This window comes from Typopeltis vanoorti, chromosome 6, assembly GCF_054136105.1.
Source record: "Typopeltis vanoorti isolate ZY-2024b chromosome 6, IOZ_Tvanoo_1.0, whole genome shotgun sequence".
In the NCBI taxonomy this organism is placed as follows: domain Eukaryota; kingdom Metazoa; phylum Arthropoda; class Arachnida; order Uropygi; family Thelyphonidae; genus Typopeltis; species Typopeltis vanoorti.
The window spans coordinates 22956961-22978417 of NC_143554.1; the positions used below are offsets into that span (position 1 = coordinate 22956961).

Genomic DNA, 21457 nt, shown 5'->3' on the forward strand with positions numbered 1-21457 from the left:
GTAATTACTTGAAACATCTAGAATATCTTCAGTTTTCATGTCCCCTTTACCATCTCTGATTCCTTTTACAGTACTTTTTCCTCCATTTCTAAGTTTTTTCAGTAGCCTCCAGTATATTTTCGCACCTACTCCAGCTGCCTCAACACATTTCAGATTTTTTTGATGGCTTTTGTTTTCTACTTCAAATATTGATATGTATTCCCGATTGCATTCCTGCTGAATGCTTTCTACCAACATGCTGTAACTGTTTGCTTCATTTAGCAATCTTTCAAGGTAATTGCTTGAAACATCTAGAATATCTTCAGTTTTCATGTCCCCTTTATCATCTCTGATTCCTTTTACAGTACTTTTTCCTCTATTTCTAAGTTTTTTCAGTAGCCTCCAGTATATTTTTGCACCTTCCTAATATACGCTGGTGGTCTGAAAAGTTCCTGGCCTTGACTATAGATGGCAACACTATCGGCATGATTTATTTATTTTTCTAAGTTGGTACATCTGTCATAAGCATCCATGTGGAATTGCAAGTCATTCCATCAAGCAGTTTGTTTTATACAGCTGTCTGAAGCAAAAGTGTTGTCTTGTATCCCTTGAAATGGATAAAATTGAGTACTGTGCAGATGTTGAAAGTTTATTTTTCACTTGGTTTGACTATAATAAATTTAGTTTAATCCTTTATCCAAGTGAGAGCAAACAAAGTTTGCGCATGAAAGTATCTTCAGGACTGGAGTAAGGTAATACAACACCGGGCAACTCATTGCAAAGGTGTAGCAAGCTAACATCACTCCTATCTCAGTATCTCCCATAATGCAAAACACATCTCCTTGCAGATATGTATAATGTTATGCATTAAGGGAAGGGCCACTACCCAGACTAGTTTTGACCTTTATCGAGGTCTCTTCAGTGGGAGCCAGGCCCAAGTGGAGATACCAGGCAGAAGCATTAGCAAGGTCATCTCTACCTATAGGAGTTGCCAAATGGTGTGCCACCTTTTTATTAAATTATTTTTCACTTGGTTAGAAAAATGAGTACTGTGCAGTTATAAAATTCTTTGTAAAGGAAGGTTTAACTCCAAAAGAAATTTATTCGAAGTTCATAAAAGTTTATGGGCACTCTTCTCCTTAGTTTTTGACAATTAAGAAACGGGCTGCTGAGTTTAAACGTGCCATACCAGCCTTAAAGATGATCCACATGAAGAACATACAAAAAGCGTAACAACACCAGAAATCATTGATCAAGTGCACGATATGGTATTGGATGACCGACGAGTCCAAGTGCGTGAAATTGCTGAGACCATAGGCATTTCAAAAAAAATGTGTAGGATATATTTTGCATGAAGAATTGCATATGAAAAAGCTTTGTGTAAGATGAGTGCCATGCTTGCTCACAGCAAATCAAAAATGCACTCACATGAAAATCTCCGAACAGTGCTTGGAGCGTTTTAACAAAAATAAAACTGATTTTGTGCGTCGATTTATTACCATGGATGAGACTTGGATTCATCATCACACACCAGAATCCAAATAGCAGTCAAAACAGTGGACAGAAGCCGTTGTTAAGCACCAAAGAAGACAAAGTCGGTTCCATCAGCAGAAAAGGTCATGGCATCAGTGTTTTGGGATGCTAAAGGCATTTTGTTTATTAATTATCTTGAAAAGGTTAAAACAGTAACCAGGGAATATTATTCTGATCTTTTAACCAGACTAGGTGACAAAAGACCCTATTTGCAGAAGAAAAAAATAATCTTTCATCAGGACAATGCACCTACCCACAAAAGTGTTTTGGCAATGGGAAAATTAATTATTGGAATTATTGGAACATCCCCCCCCCCATTTCCCAGATTTGGCTCCCTCTGACTTCTATCCATCTCTTCCTTGCTGGTCAGCATTTTTCTTCAAATCAAGAGGTGTGTAAGATAGAGGGGTATTTTGCTGATCTTACTGAGAACCACTATAGGGATAATGGAGCATCACTAGAATAAATATATTAGTCTTAAGGGAGATTATGTTGAAAAATAAAAATAATTTTGAAATTATAAATTCGTTTTTGCATTGTTAGTCCGAGAACTTTCCAGACCATCCTCGTATATATATATTCTCTGTTCTTATTAAAGTCTTCCCAGGACTTTTGTTTAGCTAGTTTTACACAGTGCTTCACTTTTTTACATTTTTTTCTCTGTATTCTTAGAGTATTACAGCAAGCCTTTGGTCCTGACCCCATATTATGAGGTGAGAGACTTACTGCATTACTTATTGACCCTGGACAGCAGACCTGCTAGCAGACTGATCCTGGCTGGGCTATCCAGGACTACCCATCTTGCTGAAGTAGAGGCCAAAGTAGTGCAAGACTATGGATTCCCCCCTTTCTTCATGTCCACAGGTTGCACTCGTGGACTGCTGTTTTGCTTTCACAGCAAACAAGGCAGTATTTTCACCGAAGAATACTTTCCGAAGACATCTCACTCCAAATTGACTGAAATGCAAACAATGACCTTTACATAAAATCCTTTCATCCATCGAACTCATTCCATGTTATTTCTCATGCAAAGCTATGCATTGACTATTAGCAATAATGGCCCTTCTCAGCTTATCTGTCAATATCATGTCAGCAGGCTTACAATCTTTATTTTTTTGATGTTCTGTTTTCAGTAGGAAAAAATTACAAAACATTTTGAAACAGGAGATGTCATAAATAGCAGTAATAAGCTGTTTATAACCATGTAGCAGCATGGTTATATTATACAGAAATACACTATATATGATTGTTGTTCATTTCCATGTTTTTTACTGACAGCAGTTTCAAACTTGTTCTTTTTCAAGCCACTTTGGACCTACAAGAAATGGGGTGGTGGTCTCAGGCTGGACATTGAAATTTATCTCTCACCATCTATGCCTATAGTGGACTCAAACCCACAGTATCTTGGTTGAAGAGCTGGTATGTTAACCACTCAACCAACCTGGTTAGCTCTGAGTATCTTCAGAACTTTTTCTAGCATGAATATTACTTCAAGTACTTAAGTTGATAGATCAGTTTCCCACAAAGGATTGCTTAGTAATTCCTCCTCACCCTGACATGCATAGAATTTTATGTCTTCTAATGTTAAAGCAAATTTTATATAAACAGATAAATGAGGAATACTGTATGTAATCACACCAGTTTAAACAGAAATATACTTTATGATTATATAAATAATGCTCATTATCCAAAACATTTCTGCTTAAAGTAATTTTTCTCTTTTCTTTTCAGCAAATTCCAGCCAGATGTGCAAAGAATTTGATATGTCTTCTAATGTTTTAGCAAATCTTCGACAGAAATCCCGAGAACATGCTGCAGCACTTGGCCTTTTCTGATAAACCAGATTACACTTACATCCTTAAATTATAGAATGTGTATATCATTTTATGTGAAGGACAAAGGACAGCTGAATATCTTTTTTTTAATTATGTTAAATCTTCAAAAGGCTGCTGAAGCCATTTAATGAATTTAAGATAAATATTTATTGAAAAGTTAATTTTATTTTTTTTTAAAAACCAGAGAAAACATTTTGTTCTAAAATTAAAGTACTATTTTTTTTCAGAACAAGAGCAATCTGGATAATTTTTTTTTTATTTTTAGCAAAGATACTTAAAAATCATGCCAGTAATGGTTTTAAATCATCAAATTCCTCATGTGATGATGAACTTTTATCCTGATAACTAATCATCAGAATATTAATTCTATAAAAGAATAAAGATGTAATGTACTTTTGAAATTCATAAGAACTCTAGATAATTTTATAAAACTATTTCAAGTTTTTGTTAATATTCTGCATATCACTCTTAGCAAATTGTGCCTAATATATCAGTTAAATTCATATAATAATTTGATACTTTTCCAGTGAAGCCAATTGACATATTCCATCCTTTTTAAGTATGATTGAACTGTAATGTTGTGTTTTGTCTATTGCACTTGGTATTTACAAGTCATTTAGAGAGCATGATTACTGCTGTTAGAGAAGTATTTTTAACAGTATATAATAGAAATTAGTAGAGTTTTTTTAATTTAAACATGTTCATTTGGTAAGACTAATATTCATGCACGTGTTATGGTCTTAAATACACTGTAGTGCACACAGTATGTAATAACAGAGTTTATGACCTGTAGTTAGGAATGAAACACAAAAATATTTTGCTGAGAAGGTTTAAAGACATTACTCACTGTCCGTGACACATATTATTGTATTTTTGAATAGCTTAATTATGTAATTATACAAGCAAACAATAATTACTTGCTGTTATGAGTTCCCTTTACTCTTTTTTTTTTTTTTTCCAAGACTAAGAATTATGATAGATAAGCATATTTGCAAACATTACATTGCATGAGCAATCCACTACTGTAAGTTATATATTAAACATTTTGTTTAATTCCTTTTAACAGTATTAGTTTTTGAATTAATCATAAGGTTAGAGTTTGAATGGAATTCATGCTATCTTTACATGATTGTTAGAGTAGCTTTTTTCTGTTTCTACTAAAATTTTTATTTAATATTAATCAATGACAGTGTTTTGTTTTACTGGATATTATTATCTACCTTCTGTTCAAGAAGAAATTCTAAGAAAATATACTATATCTGTATACAATGTGACTTTATCTTGGTTTTGCTGAGCATAATGTCATTGGTAATTTCGGAAAAGAGCATTATCCTGCATAAAATAAATCGTCGTCTTCTAAAATATATATTAATCTTGGGAACATCAGAGAGTGGACAGAGAGAAGGAAATACATGGTTTCAGCTTATCAGATGTTTATCACCCACCACAGGAAGAAAAACCGAGCATTGTATAAACAAGATCAGGTCGTCTTCATATATTTCTGATTTTTAGATTTGTGCCCTTTCTTTTGCGAATTATTATTATGTGACTCATCAAGGGAGGGCACCATATCCACCATCACCACTAGTATTTTCACAAACATTCCATGCCCATGGCAGGATTCAATCCTATTCTTTTGGCTGGAGAGCAAATATGCTAACCACTGGTCCAACCAGATCAGCAAAAATAATATGTGCCTGCTCTTTCTTTCCAAAGGTGCACCCTTTTACCACAATGGTCTCTTATTGATACTACTGTTATAATTTTTACTTCCTGAAAAAAAGAGCAGTTTCCCACTCAGAACATGTTAAGACAAACTGCTAAGTAATCATTTTCTTGTTTTATTACATGATTAAGCAAGTTAAAGAACAGACAGTGGAATCTATATATTTACTATACATCCTGAGAGCAACAACCTAATACCTCTGGTGTATCTTCTGTTCAAGAAAGTGTAGTCTGTAATGTAAAATGTAATATTTTCCTAAAAGAGTGATTTTATGTACACACTTATTTTTATTAATAAAATGACTTGCAATTGCAAAACTGTTATTTATTCTCAGTATCACAATTACATGTTTTTTTCACAAAATAATGAGATTCACTGAACTAGGTTTCTGAAATCACAGGTAATAAAAATTTAAAATATGACTAGAAAAATCTGGAGATTCAAGTGGCTTGTTTCCTTAGAAAGGAAGGAAGGAATCATCTTAATCCAATTTTAGACCTCATCTTCTTTGTACTAGATACCTATCAGTATAATTTTTCAAGAGGAGTTTTTTTTAATAGTTGCAAAAATTCACTATACATGAAATATCACTGTAACTTACCAGACTAAAAGTATTCAAAACTGTTTTTTTTTGTTAAAGAATTATTTAGAGAATCTGGATATTTTAATAGGTAACATCTGCAATTAGCTGTAAAGCTATATGTGTAATGCACCAAACTTGGTCTTCTGATATCAGTGATACATTATTTATATTCTATTTGGATAGAATAAACATCCTACTAAAGTCCTCAATAAAGGCTTAAATGCATATCAATCATTTATGCAGTTTAATCATCATCATCAAATTCCAGATACATACCCCCTTATGGACTGTACATGATATTATGACAATGCTACATGAAACAATTACCAACTTCTCTCCAAATTGTTATCCACCATGACTAATAATAATAAATTTAGTTTAATCCTTTATCCAAGTGTGAGCAAACAAAGTTTGCACCTGAAAGTATCTTCAGGAGTGGAGTAAGGTGGTACAACACCGGGCAACTCGTTGCAAAGGTGGAGCAAGCGAACATCACTCCTATCTCAGTATCTCCCATAATGCAAAACACATCTCCTTGTGGACATGTATAATTCTTTGCATTAAGGGAAGGGCCACTACACAGACTACTTTCAACCTTTATTGAAGTCTCTTCAGTGGGAGCCAGGCTCAAGTGGAGATACCAGGCAGAAACATTAGCAAGGTCATCTCTACCTATAGGAGTTGCCACCTTTTTATTAAATTACTCTGGATTTAGAGAAAGATGTTGAAAGTTTATTTTTCACTTGGTTAGACTATAATAAATTTAGTTTAATCCTTTATCGAAGTGTGAGCAAACAAAGTTTGCACCTGAAAGTATCTTCAGGACTGGGATAAGGTACAACACCGGGCAACTTGTCCGCAAGGAGTGTTTTGCATTATGGGAGATACTGAGATAGGAGTGATGTTAGCTTGCTCGACCTTTGCAACGAGTTGTCCAGTGTTGTACCACCTTACCCCAGTCCTGAAGATACTTTCAGGCGCAAACTCTGTTTGCTCACACTTGGATAAAGGATTAAACTAAATTTATTATAGTCTAACCAAGTGAAAAATAAACTTTCAACATGACTAATAATATTATTAAATTTTATATATTCTTGTCTTTTATAGCACTTCTTACTGTATTAATCCACCACTATTTTTGTGGTGGCAGATACTTATTTTGCTAGCCTTTCCTCTCCCATTCTGTCTCAGTGACCTTACCACCAATACGCTGAAAGTTTATTTTTCACTAGGTTAGACTATGATAAATTTAGTTTAATACTTTATCCCAGTGAGAGCAAACAAAGTTTACACCTGAAAAAGGCACAAACTTTGTTTGCTCTCACTGGGATAAAGGATTAAACTAAATTTATCTTACCACCAATACATTCGTGAATGCTAATGTTGTCAAGTTTTTAACTAATATCCTCATTTTTAATGTGATACTGCCATTGATGTCATCTGTTCACTCCCCTAATCTCTATCTATGGCCTCAGTCTTTGATCAATGTTTTATTTCTAACCTATCTCATAGCTGAAATTGGTTTAGTGTTTTGATCAGTGGCGGCCCATACATAAGCACTGTGATCCCAAGGAAAAAAAATGAAAAATTTTAATTTTGTTTGTGTTTATAAATAATAACAATGCTTACAACATTATATAAATACAATACAACATGTTAAAGGTTACAGCTTATGTTTTGACATTGATTGAATTGTTAATAATTGGAATTGTTTGATTAATGCTTTAGATTATAAAACAAATGCTCTGCGATCTAACACCGATATTCGTTTCCGCTTGTCATTGCACATTACGTCATTAGATACACTGCCTCTTGGGCAGTGTATCATAAGCTTGCGCGCGTTATTTCTGTGAGATATGAAATGTTTATTATTGGTGCGTGTTTGTGGTGAACTATTTTTTGTAAATCTTATTTTATTAAAATAACATAATTATTTATTATAGATACAAAGCTGAATTATGACGAGCATCACTGTTGAAAATATGAAAAGAATTATATATTTTCAATTATCATTACATGAAACAAATCTAACGCCGATATTCATTTGCGCTTCTCATTGCTATTGATACGAAATTTTTATTATTGGTGTTTGTTCATGGCGAGGATGAAATATTTTTAACATGCAAATTTATTTATTAATAAATTCATTACTGATTAAGAAATTTTTTTTTTTTTTTTGTATATGCAGCACCCCACTTAAAATTTTCACTGGCCGCCACTGGTTTTCATCAATTTCCCTCTTATTTGTTATAAATTATTCAGTTGACTTCCTACCACACCACCTTTGCTCATTTTGTTGTCTATTTACATATTTAATTTACTATTTTAAATAAAAATTCACTATATGCAGTTTAATTCCATTTTCCTATGATTTTGTCAATTACAACCAATATTTAAAAATACTTTTGGCAATATTTTTTTTTAAACAACTTCATCTTGTGTGCTCTTTGCCTCAAAACAGATAAAGATACCTGTTACAATTTTTCCATTTCCTCGAACTTGTTTTACTAATTCCCATCTCTTAAGTTTTCCAGTTAGTTTAACATTGACATTCCAATTTGGCTACTTACAGGAACCCATTCATGTTTTTAACTGGACTTCATTCAGTGATGATCTTTGGTCTGATCATCTTCATAAATCACTTGCATAATACAGTTTTTTAACAGTAAGAATTAAGCCTTAAGCAGTGTTTTCCCTATTGTACGAGAGATGGGGGTGGGGCTGGAAAGTTCTGATAAACACTTAGAACAAAAATGATATTAAAGCAATTGATATAATCACAAGAAAGAACATAAGTTACCTTCATAACTGCTACTAGTAGTAAGTTCTTTCTTGTGGTTATATCATTTTTGTTCTAAGTGTTTATCAGAAGTTTCCAGCCCCCACCCCTTCGTATGTACTGTTGATATCCTCCTAAGGACAAACTCAATGCAGATGTTGAGAATGAATTCATTCCTTTATTCATAAATATAGCTGTTTATCTCCTGAGATTCCACAATAATCAGATTTATGGAGCACTGTTGTAGCAGTTTTTCCTTTTCTTTTTAAAATAAATGCAGCTATATAACATATACAAAAAGAAAAGATTGTGGGCTTTCCCCCCTTTAATAGGTTCTAGAGCCTCCGTAGCTCATTCAGTATAGACTTGGGTTTGATTCCTGTCCATGATGTGAGGAACCTTTATCTGGTCTCTTACACTAAAGATGAGTTAGCCTGTCTCAGACAGAGGTAGGAAGTTCTTTCACTGCCCCAGAACAAGCAAACCAGTCCTGTAAACACACACATCTACAGACATAAGGAGTAGCCAACCTATTTAGTAGGATTCTTGGTTTCAAATGCCTACATGGTTAAGTGTGGGTCTACGTGTGATCCTAAATCAACAACAACAACTAGAAGCTAAGTGTTTGTCCAACAAATCAGATTAAGTGTACATTTACCATCAAAATTTACCAGAATAAAATACTTATGAGTTCAAAATGCAAAAACACATGCTTTAAATTTGTTATTGATATTATAACAAAACTTCCGTAGTGCATTTGGAAAAACAGGACATTGCAGCCTTCGACTGGGATCTGAATTCAACTCTCACCATGAAAAGAGGAATCTTTGTGGGTTTTTTCAAATGAAGACGATTTAGGTTACCTCATGGATGTAGCAGGGTTTTATCTCCTGGAAACTCAGTTTTTTTCACCTCACATGCAGGCAAATTAGCCAGAGAATGCACATGATTAACAGATGAGAATACTATTAGTGGACAACTGATAGCTGGTTATGAGAAGTGCCCTCCTGCAATTAGTCATTGGACTCTCTGGAGGTGTTGCATAACAACACAACCCTATAGAGTCAGACACATCGTGGAAGATTTCACTCAAACTAACATATCTATCATACTGAATCTCAAACTTATTTACAGCACAGCACAAACCCACCACTCTCCTTGTAAAAGTTCTACTTCTCAATCTCATCTTTACCACACTTTTATAAAACTTCCAGGGATAGTCTCGTTTTCTACCCTATGTATAAATCTTCTGTGCAATCCCTGTAAAATCCTCTTACTAACTATTATCATATATTTTCTGCCTGTCTAGTAAACTCAGCAATTTACATATCCTCAGCTTCACCCCATAACATAATTCAGAGTTCTGACTCTGTTCCTCTTCAGTTCTCACTTTACAATGGAAACTGTAAAGTGAGAACTGTTCTTCAATGTCTTACACAGTAGTACAACCATTTCCTTATCTCTAGTTCTCTTACTCACCTCTCATAGCAATAATGCAGTCTCACTATCACCTCAGCATTCCAAATCTCTTCCAACTACATTACACTGACCTACACCTGTGCATGTTTTAGTGTTAAAAAGTTACTCATTCATTTAAGTTTAAAGTCTATTTTCATCTTCCAGAAGAAATATGACATCAGCATCACCTATGCTCAAGTTTGAATTCTCAACAAACACTGAGTATCCAATGAAATCCACATGAAATATTATTAAAAATGAGTAAAACATAATGCTCATGATTCATTAAACAAGCGCTAATTTTGATTAACAAAAAGAGTTCACCTTCTACAATGATGATGTATAACAGAGCAAAGGAAAGGAGCAAGGACTGCACCTGGGAGTTGCAAAAGGAAGTAGTAAGCAAGAGGATGAGAAGTGTTTTTTTTTTGCATGGAGGATGGTGAGAGCACAAACAATAAACAAGTTTTAGGAATTGTATAAAAGACTTTGTGCTGCCTGTGATTGAGCATTATCCTTTGTGCAGCTGCATTGCACATGTCATTAAGATAAATCTTTATTGTTAACACGTTCGCTGCCACGCTTCTCAGGCATAGTTTGTTACCACATGCCAGGCACTTTCACTTCTACAAGGTCAGTACGAGTTATCTCGTAGCTGGCTTATCAGTCAGAATTTTGTTTCATATGCCAACTACGAGAAATCTTGTATCACCCCCCCACCTATATCTTACATGTGCTGATGACTGTGTAACTTGAGTTCAGAGTCAGTGACGTTCAGCATTCATTGCAGTAAGATTTATTGCATCTAGTCTTACAATTATTTAAAATTATCTAAATAAAAACCTTCAATTACACCATGACCAGTAAAAGAAAGCTTACTGATGAACTAGAAGTTTATGCTAATATGAGCGATGATGAATGGAATGAATTATTTGGTTCTGATTCCGAAGATGATTATAATCCTTCAGATGACTCTAGCAATGACTCGGATGATATACCATATATAAATATATGTATATGTTGGAAAAAACCTCAAAAAATTATTTTATTTGCATTAATAAATACACAGTTTACACAACAATACCTTTTATAATATACTGTACTTTTGCTGAAATTATTTTCCTTCTACCAAGCCCCCAGACGTGCTCTCTGCTTTATTCACAAGCCAAGGATCCAAATTAATGTGCTTATACTATGGGTTAACTTGTGCTTGGCATAAGCATCGAATTACTGATTCGATGATTTCAATATGAGGGATTTTTGTGTGATGTAGTGTGTCTTTCATGTACATATTTCTAATAATGAATGGTTTGTAAAACAAAAGCAAGAATGAAGAGAGGATATTTGTAGGAAATACTCCATAAGAGAGTACAAGAAATGTTAGTCATGTGGAAGGTAGCAGAATGAAAGAATGAATGTTGTAGTGAACATAGTAAAAGAAGTGAGCAATAATGGATGATATGAATGAGGACATGAAAGATCTGACTAAAGTAATGGTGATGATGAAGAGGTCAGGAGAGAAATAGTATGCCAATGGACAAAGCTTAAGCTTGAGCAACTGGAGAAATGAACATGTGGTACACAGAAGATTGGAAAAGAATTCAAGAGTGAGAAACTGAGAGGAAGGATAGTGCATTGTATGAAGATTCTATGATAATGAGATGTCTTAATGGGAATATGATGAAAGCATTTTTTCCAGGTGCAAAAGTTCAAAAATGTTAGTGAAGCTTTTAGCCTGCAGAAGGGAGAAATGAAGGAACTGATTGTTTTGCTTTGATCTACAATTTTTCTCCAATTCAGTCTGTTACTTGTCAAGACTCCAACATTATCAGATCTTACATTTCTATCGTCCAAGGCACTTTGTACCGTATCAATCCACCTATATCTTGGTCTTCCTCTGGGTCGTTTTCCTGCCAACCTGGCAGAGAACACTTATTTTGATAATCTTTCCTCGCCGATTCTGTTTAAATAACCATATCACCTGACATTAGCTCTGCTAACGCATTCCTCGATGCTGACAATGTCAAGTTCTTTGTGTAATATCTTCATTTTTAATATGATATTGCCATTGATGCCATCTGTTCATGCCCCTAATCTTTCTCAGGAGCCTCATATCTGCAGTCTCTAGTCTTTGGTTAAGTGTTTTACTTCTGACCCAGCTCTCAGATCCATAAATTAAAACTGGTTTGAACACTATCTTGTATATAGCTAATTTAGTGTTCCGACTAATTTCTCTCTCTTATTCCATATTTAATTTACCATCTTCACTAAAAATCATGCTTAAGTACCTGAAATGTTTTGCTTGTTCTATAGGTTCTCCATTCACAATGCAGCTGACATTTTCAATGATTCGGTCTATTTTCATTGTCTTTAACTTTTTATTGCTGACCTTCATACCAAATCTATTACAAGAGTTATTCAATTTAGTCAGGGAATCTTGCAGACTTGTAGCAGATTTATTTATTATTATTATTATTATTATTCAGGCCTCCAAGGAGTCAAAAGACACATCGAGGGAGGTCCTTCCTAAGACATAAAGTCTGTCAAGACTCATTGAGGGGAGGTCCCCCCCCCCTGAGAAACACAAAGTCTGTCACACCACTCTTTAAACTCACTGACCGTTCTCGCTCCCACCACTCCATCAGGCAATGCATTCCACAGCTCAACCACCCTCCACACAAAGAAACCACTCCTTACCCTCTTGCTCACAGTTTCCTTTCGTAACTTCCAGGGATGGCTTCTTGTCATCACTCCTTCTCGCTGATCAACCAAGCGAAAGAACTCCCCAGTGTCAACCCTGTAACCACCTCTCAACAGTTTAAAAGTCTCAATCATATCACCTCTCCTTCTTCTATCCACCAAACTCTGCAGTCCACATTCTCTCAGCCGATCCTCATAACTATCCTTGTACAGTCCTGAAACCATCTTTGTCATCCGTCTTTGTATCCTTTCCACAGTTAATTTATCCCCTTCAAATCCTGGGGACCAAATCTGAGAACAATAGTCCAAGTGTGGTCTGATCAGAGACTTATACAACGGAATGATAACCCTCTTATCTTTGCAGGTCAGTGTCCTTCTCATAATAGCAGCAAGCCTCTGTGTTACCTTCACCACCTTTGCAATATGTCCCCTAAACTTCAGGTTTCTATCAATCATCAACCCCAGATCTCTTGTCTCCCCTACTTCCTCCAGTATAACTCCTCCCATAGAGTATGCAGCATCCCATCGATGTTTCCCAAACCTCAAGACTTTACATTTTGCTGCATTAAACTGACACCCCCATTCATTTGCCCATCTATCTAGCTTATTTAAATCCTCTTGCAGGGCTACCACATCTGCACTATTACTAATAATCCTTCCCAGCTTCGCATCATCCGCAAACAACTGAATATCTCCCTGCAATCCACTGGCTATGTCATTGATATAAAGGTTAAACAATATAGGTCCTAGTACTGAGCCCTGTGGGACCCCACTTGTAACCCTCTGCCTCCTGGAAACTGCTCCACCATACACAACTCTCGGATACCTATCAGACAGCCAATCCTGAATCCAGTTGACCAATCTGACATCCAGACCCATGTGCTGCAACTTAAATATCAGCTTATCATGTGGCACCCTGTCAAATGCCTTCGCCAAGTCTAAGAAAATTGCAGTATATGCCTTTCCCTCATCTAATGTTCTTGTAACTTTATTATAAAAGGCTAGCATATTGCTAAAACAAGAGCGTCCTTTCACAAATCCATGTTGATTCTCACAGATAACATTACCCTCATCTGCCCAATGCTGTATACGGTCCCTCACTACTTTCTCCAAGATCTTAACAACTACTGATGACACACAGACTGGCCTATAATTAGACACTTCCAGTCTGTTACCACCCATATGCAATGGCACTATCTTACCTTCCTTCCATTCCCTGGGCACCTTTGCCAAAGCCAGATTTTCATTGAAAAGCCACGTTAAAGGTACTGTCAATTCCCTAGCACATTCTCTCAAAACTCGTGGTGAAATACCATCCAGTCCCACAGCTTTACTGACATCCAGAGTACTCAGTATCCGAAACACACTCTCCTCCTGTACCTCCAGACCTCGAACCAGTCCTATCCCTCTAGCATTAAAACTGACTCCTCTAGGATGAAATACTCCAATAAAGTGTTCATTGAACAATTCCACTATGTCCTCTGCATCAATCACTCTATTCCCATTTTTATCCCACAATATCATTCTTCCACAGTCATTTCTCCTCCTACTGGCCACATAGCTAAAAAATTCCCTAGGATTTTCTTTGGATCTTAGGGCCAATCTCCTCTCATATTCCAGTTTCGCTTTCCTTACCACACTAGTCACTCTTCTGGCCTATGTCTCATATTCCTCATGCATCTCTTCACCTGTCTCCTTATATCTCTTCCATAGCCTCTTTTTCGCATGCAATTCCTGTTTAATATTGTTTGTCATCCACTTTACTCCAAATTGCGTCCTCTTCTTCACTCGTGGTATACAACTTACCATTGCTGATAACAAATAATCTTTCACAATTTCCCACGCATTGGTGATATCCGGCCATCCAATTCCTCCCTCCATGAAACTTCCCGAAGTTGACGTCTAAGACTATTATAATCACCTGCCTTATAATTCCACATAAGTTCCCGTCTCTTTGATACTCCTGCATGTCTATTCATTTTCCAAGTCAACACCATATGGTCACTCTCTCCAACTGGTGGGAGAGACGTTAACTCAGTTATTATCAACTCTTCTGATGCTATAACCAAATCCAAAACTTTTCAACCTCTTGTTCCCTCTGTTACATGTTGCCTAAGACATTTGTCCCTCAAGAATTCTAGAAATTCCATTCCCCTATTGCTACATGCATCTTCCTCTCTCCAATTTATACTACTGAAGTTAAAATCTCCCATAACAATCATTCTTCTTGCACTTGCCAAACTTAGCTGTCAACTATTTAGAAGTATAACATTATTCGCATAAAGCAAAGAGCTGATATTAACAACTCCAATTTTGATATCATGTTTAATGCCACTTTCCTTCATAATGTGATCCATATAGATAATGAATAACAGAGAGGATAAGGTACATCCTTGTCTCACACCAGATTTAACATTAAACCACCTTCCTGTACTTCCTTCAATTCTAACTGCTGACTTACAACTCAAATAAAGACAAAGTATTGCTTGATATAATGCCCCATTGATACCATAAAACTGTAGCATATTGAATAGGGATATACCTCTGCAATTCTCACATTCAGTTTTATTTCCCTTTTTATATATGGGTACTATGAGAGCTCTACTCCAATCATTAGGAATTCGTCCCTCTGTCCAGGTCTTCTGAACTATGCAGTGCAACCACTGTAGGACTTTTATACCTCCATACTTAAGCATTTCTAGTCGAATATCATCTATTCCTTCTGCTTTTCCACATTTCAAGCTTTTGATGGCTTTTTTTTTCTACTTCAAGTATGGATATGTATTCCTGACTACAGAGTGTTTTTTACCACTTTATTATCACTGCTTGTTTCATTTAGTAATTTTTCAAAGTATTTACTCCAAACTTGAAGGATATTTTTTTCTCCAGTTTTCATGTCACCTTTATCATCTCTAATTCCTTATACAACACTCTTTCCTCCATGAATATCTCCAAAATATCTTACCACCTTCTTAATATTTATTTTCTATGTTCTTACCAAAGTCTTCTCATAACTTTTGTTTAGCTAATTTTACACAGTGTTTAGCTTTCTTACATTTGTCTCTGTATTCTCTAAGAGCACAAACTGACTTATTTGCCAGGAACTTTTGATATGCTTTCTTCTTTTCCTTCACTGCCTCTTTAACTTCCTGTGTCCACCATGGAGTCCTGATTTTCTATCCTTGCAGACAACCTCACCAGATGCCTCTCTGGCTGAATCAATCAGGGTTTTCTTCAAGGCTTGCCACTGTATCTCCAAGGTTTGGTTCCTGTTCTCAAATTCTTTAATTTTTTCTTCAATAATCTTTGTGTAGAAAATATCACTATCGACAATAACATAGTCAATGAGACCTTTCTTATTCCTTGCTGCTTCTCTCCATGTGAATTTGTGCACATTTTTATGTTGAAACATGGTGTTAGTAATAACCATCCATGTCCTTAGCGGAAATCCAACAGGTATTTCCCATTATTATTAGATTTGCTCTTTTCTCCAAATTTTCCCAAAATATTTTTGTATGTCTGACAATCATTTCCTACTCTGCTATTTAGATCCCCAACAAGAACACCAGTTTTCCTTTTTCATTATGTCAGTTGCTTTCTCTAAAGCCTCAAAAAATTTCTCCACTTCTACCTTAGTAGAACCTTCTGTGGGACCACAGGCACAAATAAGTCTCATTGTCCAGTTCCCCATTTTCATATTTTCCCACATCACTCTGCTTAAGACTGCCTGCCATTCAAGAAGATTAGCCTCGTATTTTGTGTCGAATGTTATGGCTACTGCTTCTTTTCCTTGATTGTCATTGCTTGAATATAACAGTTTGTATTTATTGCTCAGAAAGATCTCACCAGTTTTTATCTTTTTTGTTTCAGTCACCACTATTATGTCGATCTGGTACTTATCTAATTCCTCAGCTAGCTCCATTTCTTTGCCATTCAGGCTTCTTATGTTGATAGTACCGATCTTTAACTCTGGTGATGTTGAGTTGGGGTGTGTTTTCAGATTTGTTCTAGTAGCTGACTTTTTGTGTTTGCCCTGGTTCCTTGGTGAAAACAACATGGTCCTTGTTTAACTGGGAGACACCCCAGCCGGCATGAAAGTCTGTCATGTTGTACCATCATTTTGCATTTTGGTTTAAGCCAATACGAATACAATTTGGTTGGCTAAATCCCAAATTGCCAGCCCATCCTCGTTTGTTCAGTATCCAGGTAGATACCTAACAGGATGCACCATGAGAAGGTGAGGATTAGACATTAGGTCAGAAGCCCTGGTCGGTTCTCTGCATTCCTTTAAAGGCAATGTGGAGGTCTCCTCTTGGTTATACAGCTTTGACCCTTAAGCATTCCCTGCTAAATCACATTATGAGAAAAAATTAGTTAAGCAAGTCAAAGTAAATCCAAGAGGTTTTTTTTTCTATGTAACAAGTAACAGAAAAAATGACTAAGGCAGGATGATTAACCTCCCTACCAGCAGAGATGGATGAAATAGTGAGACAAAATTGCACTTCATATCCATGTCATTCAATAGGTGTTACAGAATCGTATCCAGATTTAGCTGGACGTCTACAGACGTCATGGCCAATTGGGGGATTAATCAATGCTGATGGTAAGAAGGTGACAAAGGCAAAAGAAAAAGTTGAGTGGCTCAGTGATCATTTTACAAAGGTGTATCATCCAGGTGGAGATTTTGCAATTGTGATGTGACAGAGATGTATATCAGGGTGTTCAGCATGTTGAAAAATATCATTGTGAATATAGCAGTGGGATAGGATGATATGTCAGCCTGTGTGCTATGAGAATGTGCAAGAGAAGTGGCAGTGCCTTTAATGAAATTGCTTTGTAAAATCTGTCTTAGTTCTATTACATAAAGGTAGTTCCAAGACAGAAGTAACAAATTACAGACCAATTAGTATCTCAGGAGCAGTAGTTGAAGACAAAATTCAGGAATGTTGTATAGAAATACAACACTCTAGGGTGGTCAGCACATCTCTGTAAAAGGTAGATCCTGCTGTAGTAATTTATTCAAATTTTATAAGGTGACAGCAGAGCTGAATAAACAAAACTGATTATGCCATGGTACTGCTGAAATTTGCAAAGGCATTTGATCGAATCCTGTACAGAAATCTATTAACAGAAGTTATAACAAATGGGAATGGATATGAAGCTGGTGAAATAGATTGGGAGGGGGGGGGGCGTGCATGAAGTGGAATCAAGGTTAGAAAGTTTAACTAGTAGTTACCTTAGGGCTTTACTATACTGGTGTCCAAAAGCTAAGAACTAACTACATTTTTACCTGTATATGAAAAAATTTCACGATTACAGCCAAATGTATACATAAATTTATTGCCGGCATACTGATAACTTTTGTTATAAAAAGTTACAAATAAAATTAGTAATTTTTTGGCAAAAGTTACAAATTTCCTACAGACATAGTTAAGGAATTAATGCTGTGCGTGCAGAAAATTATGTGGAGAGACATTTCAGTATGGAATATGTCCACCCGGAACTGTAATGCAGCTCTCACAACATCGTACCATGACCAACTGGCCCACTACTCTTTCAGAGAAAGGATAAGGACTTGTTTGTTTTGTTTTGCCTTGTTTTCTGGAGGGGAATTTCGAGCAACAATGCATTTAGGGAAGTGTGCTGGCCACTTGATTCGATTAATATCCTCGGTCTCCAGAAGTATCTCCACTGCTTATGTATGATGTGGTGTGGCACTATCACACACAAAAATGACTTCTTCGCCTATAGTATCATGGAACAACTGAACATGACGTTGAAAACTTCACTGCAATATTGTTCACCAGTCACAGTCCCTTTTTCCAGCACTTGTAGCTCAGTGTGTCCATTAAGCATAATGCCTCCCCACATAATGACTCCAGCACCATCATATCTATCCCTTTCAAGAACATTCTCACACTGGTTTGAAATTCTGCCCATATCCTGGACACAGCATTATGTGAGATTCCCAACTCTCTGGCAATATTAGTAATTCTGTGGCCTTATTCAAGCTTTTCAATAACTCTTTCCTGTGTGAAATCAGACTGCGTATGGATTGTGTGCAGATTTGATCACCTGATTTTCATGGGTATGAGGATATATTAGAAGGGATCCAGAGACAAATGGAAAAATGAGTTATGAAGACAGTGAATGAATGCCATTTACAGGGTGTGGCAAATATGGGGGAGAGGAATATGACTGGGCTGAGACCTATAAGTTGGTAAGGGGTTGTTAGCAAATTAATATGGAAGAGATTTTTCATAGAATGGGGGGGGGGGGGCTGATGGTGTAGAACAAGAGTGAATCCCTGGAAAGTCTAACAGGAAAAAAGTAGTGACGAACAGATTATTTGTGTAGATAATGTTAGCAACATGGAATCCACTGCTTGAAAGTGTGGCAAGCATGGAAACATTGAATGAGCTTTTTGTATGACAGTGGGGACTGCCTGCAATGAGTCTTGACTACATGGCAGGCAGTCCCCACTGTAATACACAAAACTCATTGAACAGAGAATTGAAACTCATTCAATGTTTATCTATTCCAGCTGTTTTTCTATTTCTAATTTTCATAAAATGTTTTATACTAGTGACAATATTTGTACACCATTAGCTTTCAAGTTTTCAGACAAAGTAATTCTTTCTTTATCCTTATACAGTTTGTTAAAATATCCTTCCAGGCATTTTGGTTCAATTATAGGTATGTTTATGTATTTGCATAATTCAGTTCTCTGGTTTCTCATTAATCTCTATATTTGCTTCTGTGTGGAAATCATGTTTGAGCTGTTTTGAATAGTTCCATAATTCTTGTTTTATTTCTGTTACAAGTTTCAATTCTTAGACTTTTGTCATAACTGGCTTTGTTAGATTTATCTTGTAGAGATGCTTAAAAACACTTTTTTTCTTCTTTTCTTTGGTGTGCCCATAGTTTTTCTTCTTATATATATATATATATATATATATATATATACAGGGTGTCCCAAAATTCACGCAAGAAGTAATTTTGATAGAAAACACAGGTTTTTAATTAAAAATTGTAATTTCTTATTGATTCATAAAGTATACAGTATAGGATTATGCATGGAATAGCATATCGGGTAAATGGCCTCCACGGCTTTGCTGGCACATACACACTCTTTTGTGGAAATTTTCCATGACCGTTTTGCGTAAATGTGGCTGCATTTCGTTGATGCAGCGCTCAATTTCTTCCTTCAAGGCGTGGGTGGTCGTGGGCTTGTTGGTATAAACCTTAGACTTCAAAAAACCCCAAAGAAAAAAGTCCAACGGCGTTAAGTCACATGATCTGGGTGGCCAATTCTGATCACCAAAACGGGAATTACACGACCAGAAAATGACTCATGCAGTAATTGAATTGTTTCTTGGGCTGTATGGCATGTGGCATCGTCTTGTTGAAACCACATGTCGTCCACATCCATATCTTGCAATTTAGGCACAAAAAACTGGATTATCATGTTGCAATAGCGAGCACCATTAACTGTTATTGCCTTACCAGCCGAATTTTCGAAGGAGAATGGACCGATGATGCCTCCAGCCCAAAATCCGCACCAAACAGTGACACGTTGTGGATGCATTTGTTTCTCAACAATCACTTGTGGATTTTCTGAACCCCAAATGCGACAATTTTGTCGATTAACGAAGCCATCAAGATGAAAATGAGCCTCATCGCTGAAGATGATTTTGTTCAAAAAATAAGCATCCACTTGTTGTTGTTCCATAATCCATTCAACGAACTCTCTTCGCTGTGTGTGGTCAGTAGGCTTCAATTCTTGAGTCAATTGAACTTTGTAAGCATAAAGATGCAAATCTTTCGTGAGAATACGCTGTAGAGAGCTTCTCGAAATGCCCAATTCAAGACCACGGTGCCGAATTGATGTTCCTGGACTCTCTGCAACACTCTCATGAACTGCTTCGATGTTTTCTGTTGAACGACTTGTTGAAGGATGGCCAGAGTGTATAAGATCACTAATTGATCCAGTTTCCTTGAATTTTTTAATTAATCTTTTCACAGTTGATGAAGTTAAATCACTATTCCGACCATATTTTGTACGAAAATTGCGAACTGTAGCTGCCAAACCTTCATTATTTTTAAAATATTGCTCAACAATGAAAATGCGTTGTTCTTTCGTGTAGCACTCCATTTTTAATAACCCTGAACTGTCAGCTGTCACGCTGTCTTTTTTTCTTGTTGGCAACACTTTACCGCACAAATGGCGCTAAATTTAAATCTTGCATGAATTTTGGGACGCCCTTTATATATATATTCTCTCACTGACATCAAATCCTGTTGTGTTGCTGATGATGGTATTACACTTGACTCATAGTGTCAAATATGTGGGGGTAAAAAAACTTTATGAATGGTAAATGTGATCAGGTACAGAATCAGTACAGAGTGGAAGAAGGCAATTATAATACCCTCTCTCTGTGTGTGTGTGTTTGCATGTGCATTAAAAATGCGTGGTAGACTGAGAATGGAGCAAGAGACAAATAGTGAGAGCCAAAACATGGAAGAGTACAAACTCACCAAGGTAAAAAAGGCTAGGATTACTTTGGACTACTGAAATGCCAAGTGTTCAAATAATTTCATTTTTATGACAATCTGTACTGAATGTAATGCTGGTCCACATGCAGTGAACAGGCAAAGGATTTTATTTTTAGAGCAAGCATAGTTAAGCGATTACTGCCATTAACCTGAGTGAGAGAGAGAGAGTACAAATTCATTGGCTCTAACATGAAGGCAAAACATGCAATTTACCAGTCATATTCCCTAATTGTAGAATGAGCTAACAAAGGGCATTAGAAGCATATACCAGTAGCATATAATGTAACTGAGTTATATAGAGGAAGAGA

At 36.1% G+C, this 21457-nt stretch overlaps 2 protein-coding genes across 5 annotated transcripts in view; one reads left to right on the forward strand and one right to left on the reverse strand.

Annotated features, from left to right (window-relative positions):
* LOC150105335 (paired box protein Pax-7-like) overlaps nucleotides 1-3347 on the forward strand; it is a 186897-nt gene extending 183550 nt beyond the window's left edge. The window contains exon 10 of the mRNA XM_090393932.1: nucleotides 3244-3347. Within this exon, the coding sequence (XP_090250058.1) occupies nucleotides 3244-3347 (104 nt within the window). The remainder of the gene's footprint in view (nucleotides 1-3243) is intronic.
* LOC150105337 (uncharacterized) overlaps nucleotides 1-21457 on the reverse strand; it is a 409874-nt gene that overhangs the window by 24748 nt on the left and 363669 nt on the right. For 3 of the 4 annotated variants that reach the window (XM_090394718.1, XM_090394714.1, XM_090394719.1), the window contains one exon: nucleotides 5429-5594. In XM_090394718.1, the coding sequence (XP_090250844.1) occupies nucleotides 5550-5594 (45 nt within the window). In that variant the 3' untranslated portion in view covers nucleotides 5429-5549. Of the gene's footprint in view, nucleotides 1-5270; nucleotides 5304-5428; nucleotides 5595-21457 lie in introns of those variants that run through there. The other variant, XM_090394715.1, reaches the window with a different exon arrangement.